At 46.8% G+C, this 12,978-nt stretch overlaps 1 protein-coding gene across 3 annotated transcripts in view; it reads right to left on the bottom strand.

Annotated features, from left to right (window-relative positions):
* PPP1R37 (protein phosphatase 1 regulatory subunit 37) overlaps window positions 1-12,978 on the bottom strand; it is a 171,211-nt gene that overhangs the window by 46,729 nt on the left and 111,504 nt on the right. For all 3 annotated transcript variants that reach the window (XM_073321861.1, XM_073321860.1, XM_073321862.1), the window contains exons 6-7: window positions 11,043-11,193; window positions 1,524-1,679 (exon numbers count right to left, since the gene is read on the bottom strand). In XM_073321861.1, the coding sequence (XP_073177962.1) occupies window positions 1,524-1,679; window positions 11,043-11,193 (307 nt within the window). The remainder of the gene's footprint in view (window positions 1-1,523; window positions 1,680-11,042; window positions 11,194-12,978) is intronic.

The following is a 12,978-nucleotide window of genomic DNA, read 5'->3' on the forward strand; positions in this document are numbered from 1 at the left end:
TCATTAAGGATGCCAAGAATCAGGGCAGGAAATTCAGATACTTAAGGTTACTTCAACAACCTTAACTCAGAAATAATAAAATAGACTGAGTGTCCAAATTTATGATAGGCACCTCAGCTGACCAGGAAGATAGTAACCAAACATACTTCAGGCCTGCACAAAGGCTGAGCTAACACTGAACTGAAAACACAGAATTTTGTACTGACATTTGTTTCTGCTTTTAATTTCACTGGTGTTTTTTCTTTTGAAAAGTAGAAAAAGAGTAAAAGACACTGAGAAATCTCTAGGAGGAGTGAGGCACCTCAAGGATCCTATCCTGAAAAGTGTCAAGCAGCCACAGCTCTTACTCAACAGGAATTGTGGGCATGTGACAGCTTGTGATCAGACCCTTCAAGTGATTTAAGGTGCCTTAACTGGGTCTAAGCTCCAAGCACTTAGAAAGACATAGGCCATATCTACACTCGCAAGCTTAAAGTGATACAGCTGTGCTGCCGAAAGTTCGCTCGTGTAGCTGATGGGAGAGAGCTCCCATCGACATAATAAAACCACCTAAATGAGAGGTGGTAGCTATGTTGGCAGGAGAGCATCTCTCACCAATATAAGCGCTCGTGTGCACAGTGCTTATGCCAGCAAAACTTGTCACTCAGGGGTATGTTTTTTCACAGCCCTGAGCGACGTGCGTTTTGCTGACATAAGGGGTAGTGCAGACATGGTCTTACAATGCTATCATTCTTTAAAAAGGCTTAAACTGCTTTTTTAAAAAACTCATTTCAACTCTCAATTTGAGATCACATTTGGAAATTGTCCAGCCCCCACCTCAACTTTCCCTTTGACAGCAGGAGCTGCCTGCTGCTGTATTGGGCAGGGCTCCTCAGAAAAGTGCAGGAAGAGTTCCAGAAAGCCAGCCTCTTACTACCTCTCTGTCAAGGTGTTCCAGCAGCCCTAGGCCTTTGTCCTTTTGCTCAAAAACGCCTCAAGCTAGCTCCTTGCCTGGGGGAAAGAGGAGATGGTACTTCCAGAGACAGAATTTCAGTCTAACAGGTAGGACTCTTCCTTCCAACCTGCTGGTGCTGCTCAGTTCCTGAATGGGGCTTTTGTGGTATTACACAGAAGTAGTGTCTCAGAGATAAGAGCAGCATCAGCTGTCCCTGTGTTCCCAAAGAAAGTGGAGGCTGGGGACTATAACTTCCTATATTCCACCTCATGTTAAAGAATTCAAGTTAATTTATTCACTGTTTAAAGTCTGAGGATTTACTAGACATTCGCTGTCTTTATTAAGACAGTACGTTCGGGGTGGGTGGAGGAAACAGTCACTCTTAAAGAGAAAGAGAAGTAAAAATATTCAGAATGGGAAAGGAATGAAGGCTTAGCTTGCTTTTAAAGGGCAAATTTTCCAACCTTGGAGTGTGACACAGGATCCAATAAGATTTTATGTTTTCAGCTGAGAACATTTAAAATGTAGTTCTCGCTCTGACAACATTTCTCAGAGAAAGGAAGTACGAAGACTAAGGAGGATCTCCCACCTGAATCTAAGATGTGGTTGTTCCTCAGGTCCAATATGTGTATATAACAGTTAAATTTCAGCAGATTGCCAAGCTGAGCAGAGTCCTGCAATCCATTCAGCTTGTTATCAGCTAGATACAGTTCCCGTAGGTTCATGTTCATTTTCAGAGCCGTTGCTAAAAAACAAAGAACAGAGAATTACACTTCAGCTCATGTAACACAGCTACAGAACAGAAGACCACAGAGAGCAGGGCACCTGCCTGCAGACCCACAAGACACCTTGACACAGCATGTAACCAAAGGAGACGTAACTTTAGGTTTCTTTCATTACTGCTTTAGGTCTGCATGTTTATCCTGCTACTAACTGCTCGTTAATGCATTCTGTATGGCACACAAGGCCATGTATCGTAGGCTTATTCAAGCTGGATGCTGCAGAAGAACACATGTCCATACAGACCATTCGTAGTGCCATCAATACTTATCTTATGCAAATTTCCTACTCATATAATATGTCAAAGTCTCAATATCAGCATAAATTAACGAGGCAGAAGAATCATCAGCAGGACACAAGTATGGCTGTCTCAATGCTTTATAGTGACAAGAAAGTCATGGGGCTAACCTGTGTCTGGGAGGCATGACTGTGGAGCTGCAGGAGACACGGGCCCAACGTCTCCAGGGGTGTGCGTTGGGGGGATGGGGAGAGGCACGGCATAATCCTGAGAGAGGGTGAAGTATCCACTACCATGGCCTCCGTAGAGGGCAACACCAGCAGGGCAACGAGTCCTGAGCAGCCCTTGCTCACCTCAACTACAAGGGCTGCTACTGCACGCAGCCTTGCATAACATCAGGCACAGTGCCGTGGCCCCTTGAGCCCTTTCCCCTTTTGTGCCCCCAGAACAACGGTAGGCTATAATCTTGCACTGAATCGACCATTACACTTCTGCCAGCACTAGTGGGATTTGCTAGTCAGCAGCAGTATCAAAGCAGATCAGAGGAGATAAAACTTCAATTTTCCATTAAGTTCTGCATTTCACACCAAGATCACAACCACCCTGTTAACCAGAATGCTAGACCCAGAGTAACAACTTTAGCACTGGACCATGCAGCCCAGGTGAGAATCTCTCTCAAGTATCCCTGACAGATGTAAGAACATGGTTCAAAGGGTAGCATATAGCAGGGAAGTTACACTAATAGCCTATTAACTGCAAAGCCATCTTTTGCTTACCTGTCTGCAATATGCCTGTACCTGCGGTCTGATGTGACCACAAAGATGCCTAGCTCCAGCCTAGCAGTGATTCACTAACCAACAGCTGCCAGTGGTGCCTTATCCCCTTCCAGAACACTGAGAGGCCTGAACTTAAAGCCTCTGAAACCCAGAAAATGGCTCCTACAACACCCCACCTAACCTTAACTCCGCCCTCCTGTCTTTGTTCTCCTAAGGGAGTGCTCAATGCTGTATCCCTCCCTAAGACTCGGGGCCAGCAGAAAGGGTGAGGGAGATTGGAGAAAGCTGCTAAGTTTTTTAAATGTTAATGGATTTCCAGGCCAGAAGGGACATTGCGAGCCTGCAGCCTGACCTGACATCCTGCATAGCACAGGCCAGCGAACAGGAATCTTTGAGCTCTGCAGCTGTAGCTCCAAGCCCCCTTAGGTGGCAGGGGCAAGCTCTGGCAACCTGCTGCACTGCTCCCTGATTGCCATGGCTACACTTAGCCCAGTGACGGGCAGGGGAGCATGGGAATAAAAGCAAGGATTTGGAATTGTGTTGAACACACAGAAAAGGGCAGATTCTTTTAGGGAGAGACAAGATTCTACTATATGCCCAGTGTCTGTGGCAATCTCCATGGAGGGCAGGTGTGGTAGTGGTCTGGGGTGGGAGGCATTCCTTTTAACTCTGCATTTCCTGGCATTCAGAGGCTTAAGTTTAGCCCCCCCATACACACACTTTCTGGAAGGGTATGAGGCAGGGACGGGCAGCCTGAACTCTGCAGTTTTTGGCTGAGTTTCCCTGGTTTACAAACGTTCACAGAACCCCCATGTTCCAGAGCCCAGCTCTCCCTCCACATTGGCCCTGGCTCCTTTGCGACAGATACTCCAACTACCAAAGGCACTGGCCGTAGATTAATCCTTTCCCTGCATCACAGCCCCAGCTCAGAGAATTACCCTCTTCCTGCCTCATCCTCCCACCCCAGCCCTCCTGCCCATGAAGGGGTCAGCAGTAGTAGGGAGTCCCACAGGTGGAAGAGCTGAGAAGAGGCTTCAGGGACTGACATGGAGTCAGTGGGGGCATTTTGTGAAGCAGACAAATGGGGCCACGGCTGTGAGAAGCTGCAGCACCTCACGTCACAGCGACGACCCACTTCACTGCACGGCTTTGACCTCCTCTTGCCCCAGAGAGCAGCATCACAGGGAAGGGTAAAGTCTGGAGGGAGTGAGAAGGGTAAGGGGAACTTTGGAGTCTCTTCCCTCTACTGTTCCCTAATCAAGGGAAGGAGAACCTCAGGGCCCCTCCCCCCAACGAAGAATTGTTGGTAGATGAGGGGTATTTGGGAAGGAGCACACAGATGGCTCCATTCCTTGCCTCACCCTCAATTATGTTCCATGCCAGAGGGGGCACCAGTTTTTCCCCTCTTCAGATCCTGGTGTGTCAGAGCTCTGAGCTCCCAGCAAGCAATGATCCCTTTGATAATGATTCCTTATTCGCCAAGAAAACCCAGCTCTTCACCCCCAGTGAATGCTGCTCTCAGTGTCCTCTAGAAACAGGGGTTCCTATGGAAGAGGTACCATGCTACATGTGGCAGGACTTTCCCTTACCAAGAACCCATCGTACTAAGGGTGGGGCTTCCTTAGCCCCTGCCTATAGAGGGCCAGGCTGTGAGCGAGCCTAGGCCTCCCAGGAGGTGGGAGGACAGCAGCTGTGCCCCTGAAGACATCCCCCTTTGATAGGGAGGGCAGTGGCCCTCTCTGGTAGCCTCCCCATGTGAAAAAGCAAGATGGGGATGACCCAGAGGGGCACTCCCATGAGCCGAGGGGGTGAGAATGAGCTTCAAAGTCCCTCCCAACCCAGAACTCAAGAGTGAGTCCTGTGGGGGAGGCCTGGAAGAACAAGGCACAGCAGTCAGAGAACATGGGATATTTGGAGGAGGATATCTGTAGGGGGACACAAGGAGGATAGAGCTGGGAAAGCAGTGGGGCTTGAGTGTTAGGATGGGAAGGCTGCCACTGCCTCACAAGCTGGCTCTGCTGCCATGGGTTGCAGGAGCCTCTTATGTCTAGGGCCCTACCAATTCACAGCAGTAAAAACACATTGCAAATCATGAAATCAGATCTCCCCCATGAAATCTAGCTATTGTAGGGAAGGGGTAGAATGGGGGGCACCCCAGCTGGGGGCTTCTACCATGCCTGGGGCTGCAGCTGCTAATCATGACCTGGCTGGGGAGGGACCGGACTTCCTCTTCCCCTGCATAGCCACTCTTGGGAGGGCAGGGGGGAGAGAGAGAGAGAGAGAAAAGAGGGAAACAGACTCAGCTCTGCGTACCTCACCCAGTTTGTGACCCCTCTACAACAGCTTTGCAAACCCCCCACAAGCCCCTTTTGGGTTGGGACCCCTCAGTTACAACACCATGAAATTTCACATTTAAACATCTAAAACTGTGAAATTGATTAATTTTTAAATGCTATAGCCATTAAATTGATCAAAATAGACCGTGAATTTAGCAGGACCCTACCTATGACCTCAGAGTCAGAAGCCATTCCAGCAGTGCTCCTGCTTGCTTTCCGCAAGCTGCTCCAGGCTTGTCAGCCCATCCCAGGGGAACAAGAGCAGGGAGAAGTAGGGGAACTCCTGGTAACAGCAGCAGGACAACTGGAACTAGCAGTTACCCGCCCCTAAGGGTTGCATCTACCCTAGAGTGGAGCTGCCAGCCCTGATCCAGCATTTCTTGCCATCCATGCCCTTTGCTAGTGAGGCTCCTCTAGGAAAAGGAAAGTGAGGGGGTTTTCAGGGAGGGGCTCCAGGCTCCCTCACAGCTGATGCTGCACCCCCACCTAGGGCTCCTAGCTCCAATCTACACCCCAACACACTCTCCAAGACAAGCCCTGCAGGGCCTCCCTAAAGGCTCTTCTCCATTTCGAACTATCCAGCTCCAGCAAAGTGGCCCTCTGATAACGATCCCTTATTTACCTAAGGGATCATTGAAAGTCATCATTTTCAAAAAAACAAGTTTTCCCATCTTTAAGAAAAAAATGGGCTTTTGGGAAATGAAGATTTTTGAGGATCCCTTATACAAATAAGGGACTGTCAAAGGGCCACTTTATCAGAGCCAGGCAGCTCCAATCAAGAAGAGCCTTGTAGGATCTAGATGAGCCCCCCATTCCTGAGGGTGGGTGTCTATCAGAGTCTTGGTAGGTAGAAGTGCAGAGACAGGCACACCCTTGTATACCTGAATGGGTCTTTCCACCAGTTTAACAAGGAGAGAACTTCTTCTGGGATCTTGACCAGCATGTCCATGTGGTGTCTGCTAGGTATATATACACTGATTTCAAATCACCCTTGCAGATGACCTCTGGCATCTGTGTGACATAAGTGTATGAGGTCATGGGTCCTAGAGATCTCAGACATGCACTGGTGATTATGGGTGAGCCTGATGTTGGTACCCAGGTAGCAGTGGTGTAAGCTTCTCTACTTCAGTGTGTGGTAGACCCTGCCCACACAAGCTTCAAGTCTGACTGGCCCCAGTCAATAGTATGCAATAAGGGCCTCTGCTAAGTGTAATGAGTGAAGGCCAGTGGCAACTCAGCTGACGAGGGCCAAGTTCTAATGGCGATGAAGGTGGATGACCTACAACTGCGGATGCATGAGCCGTATAGGGCAGAAGGAGATCTTCATAATGGTCATCCACACCCACAGAAACCAATGGCATCTGACAGGGAAGTTCCTGGGAAGGGGGACTGGTGTCCCCAAAAAATAAACTCCTCTGTATCTCCCCAATCCCAAGGAGGCAGAGTGGGGCGAGGAAGGGATAAAAGCAACCAGCTACGACAGACCCCGACAATAGCACCAGGGTTAAAACCCCTTCTATTACTAACTCCAGGAGGAGGGGCATGTTCTGCATGCATAGGAGAGAAGCGACCCAAACCCCACTTGTGGATGCACATCCACAATGACCAAACCAGATCAAGGGCAAACCAGACTTCAGAGGCACGTTCTGTGTCACCACATGGAATGTGTTAATGCTGAATGGCACAGGGTACAAGCTCTTGTCAAAGACCTCAACCACTGTAGACTAACTGCTGGCACCACAGAAAAGCAACCAAGTCACTGAGGAAAAAGCAACGTCCCCCCACTTTCGAGGTCCACACCAAACTCAAGGAGTGGCACTTGTTTATTGGACAAACTTCTAGCACACAATTTAATAAAAAGAACCCCATCTTTCCATGCTTACTCTATGCTCGGTTCCAGCATCATTATGGACACTTTTGCGTTGGTGCACAGGCCACAACGACAGCTGATGCATCACCCATGCAACAGGATGCATTCTATCACCAACTAGTAGCAAAAATCCAGTGCTTGTGCTTGGAGATTTTAATGCCATGACAGGCTGTGATTGAAGTGGGTATGAATCCATGATAGGTTCCTTTGGTTTGGGTTCACCAAACAAATACATCTCTTGGCTTCTGACACCATGTGCCACTGAGGGATTGTCTGTTAAGGTGCCTAAACCAGGAGCCCATAACAACCATCGCTGGACCTGAATTTCAAATAATGGATGTCATGAAAGAAACTGACCACATGACTGCCAGATATCGCTCAATAATGAAATCTCACAAGGTCTTTGGCGACACAGAAACATCAACAAACTTAGATCACAGACTAGCTGTCACTCAGTCTCTCTGCATCTTCCACCACCTTGCAAGCCAGACATCCACCAACAGTCCAATGGCCATTGTCTCCTGAGGATCCTGTTGATGCCATGAAATATACATGGCCCATTGAGGAGCATATATATAACCTCGGTATCCTCTTAGATGACGTGAAGATCGCCTGGATTGTATACGTAATGCTACATCATATGACACCATTGAATAACTGGCTTCAGACACTTCTGCCTTTTAACATCCCCCATTATGAAACTAGATGGCTCTCCCTGCTCAACATGGATGCGGTCCTGGACAGATGAAAAACATTATGAAAGCGTGCTGAACCGTGCACCTGCTGATGACCGTCCAAAGCTACGTGACCTGACAAACTGCACAGCAGCAGACCCAGCAACAACCCTCATCCTCCATCACTCGCCGACCTGTGAAAGACCAACCAAAAGTTACAGAATGGACGTGCTGCTGGACCAGATGGTATTCCGATCCAGTTGCTGAAAGGTGCCTTGGAACCGGTAAGCATCGGCCTACATCAATTCTTTTTAAGCGTGGGCATCAGGCAAAGTACTTACAGAAAGACGGCATCAGAGCATACCAGGGCACAGGATCTCTCCTCGAGCAAGGCAACTACAATCCGATTTCATTATCATCAGTCCCTGGAAAGGTCTTTGTTTATGTTCTTCTTGGTAGAAGGCAGTCACTCCTTAGTGGACATCGTCGTCTACAGTAATCATGTTTAACTATTAGACAGTTGACAATGGACACTGTTCTTACTCTTTGGCTTCTAGATGAGCTGTACTTAGAAATTAACCACTCACTTCATGTGGCATATATCATCATCAACACATTACCTTTTATTTGGTCAACAGGTCAGCACTTTGGCTTGCACTGAAAGAAGTTTCAGTACTAAATGTTCTGCTAAACCTGGTGTATGATCTTCAGAACAGTAGTGGAGCAAGAGTGCACACTGGTTCATGGCTTTGGTCACATTTCCACACATCCCCAGGCGTGCGGCAATGATGCATTCTCATCCCAGCATTATATTGTTGAGCTGTTGACTGTATATTAGTATTTGCCACTCCACATGTCAGAATCAAGGATGATCATGAAGGGTTTGCTGACCAAGACAACATGAACAACATTCCCTTGTTTGTTGAGAAGTCAGAGAATTTCAGCCCCGCCCACCAACATCTCCAAGACACCATCCACAATATGGGATTGAATGTCGCATGGCAGAAGACCATGGTCCAGAAATTCAGAACTGGGCCATCAGAACCCCCCAGTGCAGTGAGTGCCGTCAAGAGTGCTGATGAGGTTATCTACCTAGGGTGCAAGCAGAGTTCAAGCAGTCACAGCAAACTGGACATTCTTCAATTACTAGGTCTTGCTGCCTCCTGCATAAAGTCTGTGTCTCTCTTGTGGACACAAGAACATGTCTGTGTTGATCCTGAGCTTTGTGTGTCTATCAAAACTGTGTATTACCTGTATTGCCACAAATGTCAAACCTGGACCCTACTCTATTCAGACTTGGAGCAGCTGGAGGCATTCCATACAGGCTGTCAATGCCAAATCCTGAACATAAAGTGGTTTAACTTAATACCAAATATTTTAATCTCTCAGAGATCTAACCTCCCTTCAATCAGTGATTATATTCAAAAGCAGTGTTGCATGCTCTTTGACCATTTCGTCAAGATGGACAAAAACTCTTCAGGACACTGCGCTCTCAAATTCTCCAACACTCAAAAGGGGTGCATGTTGTGACTTGACCTGGCACCGCCTATAGGGCAACCCCAAAGTTTCATAGATTTGTACGATTGAGCCAGATCTGGAAACTTCACTACACACTGTCCTGTGCATCACCATGGTCACTGTCCAGCGCAACAGTCCTCAGTAGGCTGTCCATGTTTGATGATGAAGAAGTTGGTTGAGAACAGCTATTACCTATTCGTAAAAATCCTTGATGCTGTAAGAAAGACAGAAGGGCAGGACTCCAAATTGGCAGTAGGATGCTCCTGCCAGGAATAATTTCCTGTGAGCTGGATGGATTGATAGCTCTTCACCTGCATGATGCGGATTTCCATCTACGAACTATGGTCATTATGAGCACTGTAACAAACGTATCAGCACAACTTATAGCAAGTGTGGGCAGTCAGAGGTGTGTCTGCCATGAAAGATGACTTCTTCTCCTGCTGCTCCTTTGGCCATTTGTCTATACACAGAGACACTGTCCCAGTTTAGACAGTCATATTTTGAGAGGAGGGCCTGATAGGAAGGCCAGCCTCATAGAATCATAGAATATCAGGGTTGGAAGGGACCCCAGAAGGTCATCTAGTCCAACCCCCTGCTCGAAACAGGACCAATTCCCAGTTAAATCATCCCAGCCAGGGCTTTGTCAAGCCTGACCTTAAAAACCTCTAAGGAAGGAGATTCTACCACCTCCCTAGGTAACCTCCTAACTGGAGGTTAGCCTACAAATACATCTTGTGGCCGAAGAAGTCCTAAACTACTATCACCATAGAAGAAACTGGTGCTCAGAAACTGGTGTGAATAAAAAAATATATACATTTGAATTCCTTAGCAGGGACTTGGTACCTCCCATCTGCTTTTTATCACGTGACCTGGATGGATGTAGGTGGATGCCAGACAGTTTTTGTCGCCTTTATTAATGGGGATGGCAAGTCTCCCTGGTGTAGAAGGATGTAGCATGTCCAGGAGTTTGTGATGCTTCTCTTGAATCACTTCCAGGGCTACGTCTAAGGCTTCTAGCACACATTTCATCAGGTCCTGGAATACCTTAAAGCCATCAGTGAAGGCCGACATGGATGGATTCACAGATTTGTCAGGGAACAGTGAGAATATTACAGCAGGGAATGGTTGCTCTTCCCCTGGAGCTGATGTTCTTATCTTTCCTCCTGCCTTTCAAGTACCTATGGCTGTACCAACTGGCTCATCTGAAAAGGCTTAATCATCTCTTTGAAGAGGGTGATCTAGCCCGAGAGTCAATGAAGCAGCCTACCTGAAATATGGCTGTATTTTAATTTTACATGCCAGCAATCTGGTTCTATTTTACTTTAGGTGGACCCTATATGGGCATCTCCTTCCCACAAAAGGTTCCCAATAAATCTAAAACCCTCCTCCCTACACCATTGTCTCATCCATGCATTGAGACCTTGCAGTTCTGCCTGTCTAAGTGGCCCTGTGTGTGGAGCTGAATGCATTTCAGAGAAGACTGACATGGAGGTGCGGTACTAACTACACTATCTAAATATTCTATACAAGGCTAGGTAAAATCACAGTATGTGCCAAATAAGCAGACACAGCAGGGGTTTCATCTCACTGCCATGGGTGGTAAAAAGTAACTGAGGGAAAGTTGGGGCCACTCTGCCCTTTATACCCTTGGGTGGGATGTGTGACTGCGCAGCCAGTGGACACGGTTGACCAAAAGAATTGGTTCTCACATGCATAGGGCACACGTGCACCAACAGCGGAACAAGTCTGGACAATCACTTGACGTAGAATAGTTTGTCCTCTCTTTTCAAGACATTAAAAACAAAGAAGTTATCCAAGTAAATAAAAGGCGTTTAGATGCAAAGAAGAGACAACCACATGTGATTACTCCAGGAAACAGACCATGCCTTGTGAACAAGATTCTCCAGGTTATTCACCTAGTAACATGAGCGGGCGCCCAGAAAGGCCGGCGTTCTCCAAGTGTAACACTACCAGGGTGCTGCTGATGCGCAGAGCCCGAGCAACAAATGGCGCCGAGTGATCCAGCAGAGGAGTGTTCCGAGCATCCAGGTACTGCAGACAGTTAGTCTGGAAAAGGAAGGCAGAGGGGTGAGATGACAAAACAAAACAAAAACAAAAACATGTAGCCATTGCACACTTTCAAACACATTTAAGTTCTACTCAAGTCAGCTGGGCACAGACTCTGCACATACTTTGCCTGATCTGCCCTTCCATCTGGGTCTCTCTCAAAGCACTTTACAAACGTTATTGAACTCCCTAGGAAAAATAGTTAGGTTACATATCATGGTTTTAAAAATGAGAAAAAACTAAGGCACAGAGGAGCAATATCTTGCTCAAGGTCATATCATGAATCTGTGACAGAGAAGGGAATATCACACCAATCTCCCTGCCTTAAGACCTGTGCCTTAACCATAAAACCATCTTTTCTTTTTTCACCCATGAAACAGAATTTGGGTATATATCTATATCTCAGCAACAAACATTTTAATCCAACTACTAGTGACTGTTCAACCAGCGGTAAGGGGCATAGACTCTGAAAAAAACATACTGCATTCCAGAATTCAGCCTGCCAGTAACAAATACAAAATATAGGAATGACAAGCTCCCCTCTAGTCAGTAACACCTAGTACTTCAAACAGTGGATTGCCAGCAAATTGCCGCATTATGCAATTCAGCCGATTGTGGACTGTGCCTTTTCACTGCTTCAGAGGAAATGCCTTGGAAATATAAAGGGAAGTGATGAGTTTGCTGAAGTGAAGAGGCCAGAACGGCTCTCCAGATTTTCAAAGTAAATAAGATGAGTGATTTCAGACATCCCTGCTTCTTTTGTTAATTCCCCAGGGAACAACTAAGATGCATCTTCTAGGAGTTAGTCATTTTTCATTTTAGGCTAATTTGTATTTTAGCTGTCACCTGCTCTTCTTCTAGCTGGCCAGGGAAAAGCATCTGAGAGACCTCAACAGTTTGGGACCCAGTTACTCAAGAAATGTGTTCCATCCACCCAGGTTCCACTGGAGCCGCTAAGGTAAGCTGGGCACTTTAGCATGGGTTCCTAGGGTAAAAATCTAGTGCCGGTAGCAGGACATTTTCAGTCAATGGCTCTTGCTCATGGAATTCACTTCCTCTGGTGGCCTTCGAGGCACTCTGTAAACTGCTAGTTAGGCAAGCTTTGAGGTGAGGAGAGGTACACCAAAAAATAAATGTTGGCATTGGGCTACCATAGCAATAATGATCCATCTGCAGTACTGATTGTAATGGTCTGTTTTTAAATACCGAGAAATTTGATTATCATAGGAACAGATTACCTAGAAAGATCTTTACAAATAAGTAAAAAGGAAATTTTAAGGTAAGAAACAAAATGATACCAATCTGTGAATATCCATCTCAAGCCATCATACCACATCCTGCCAGTCTGGGGAAAAAGAACAAACCTTTGCAGACTGGGATGGGGCTAAGAACTCTATTTGAATTAAGCAGATTTGCCTAGAACACCTCAAGCGGGAATCTTCAGAACATCCTGATGAGGTGCTGTGCCCAGTGCTGGTAGCAGGATATTTTCAGTCAATGGCTCTGAGATCAGGAACTCTGTGCATGAGCCCAGCATCCATAGGAACTTCATCAAGATTGGTTGATGACTATATGGATATGGCCATCTGAAGAAACGTGGAAACAATCTTTGCATACATTCATTTGAAAGAAATACCATGCAACAGCTCATGTCTACAACTACAGTGAGCAGTCTTCACTGGGGAAAGGGGACTTGTTCCTGGCTGAAGATTACAGGAATGAGATGTTAACTGCTGTACTGCAGTTAGTCTACTCATCCAAATAAGCCTGCATGAGGTATTCCAA

The sequence above is a fragment of the Lepidochelys kempii genome, chromosome 23 (assembly GCF_965140265.1).
Source record: "Lepidochelys kempii isolate rLepKem1 chromosome 23, rLepKem1.hap2, whole genome shotgun sequence".
Classification (NCBI taxonomy): domain Eukaryota; kingdom Metazoa; phylum Chordata; order Testudines; family Cheloniidae; genus Lepidochelys; species Lepidochelys kempii.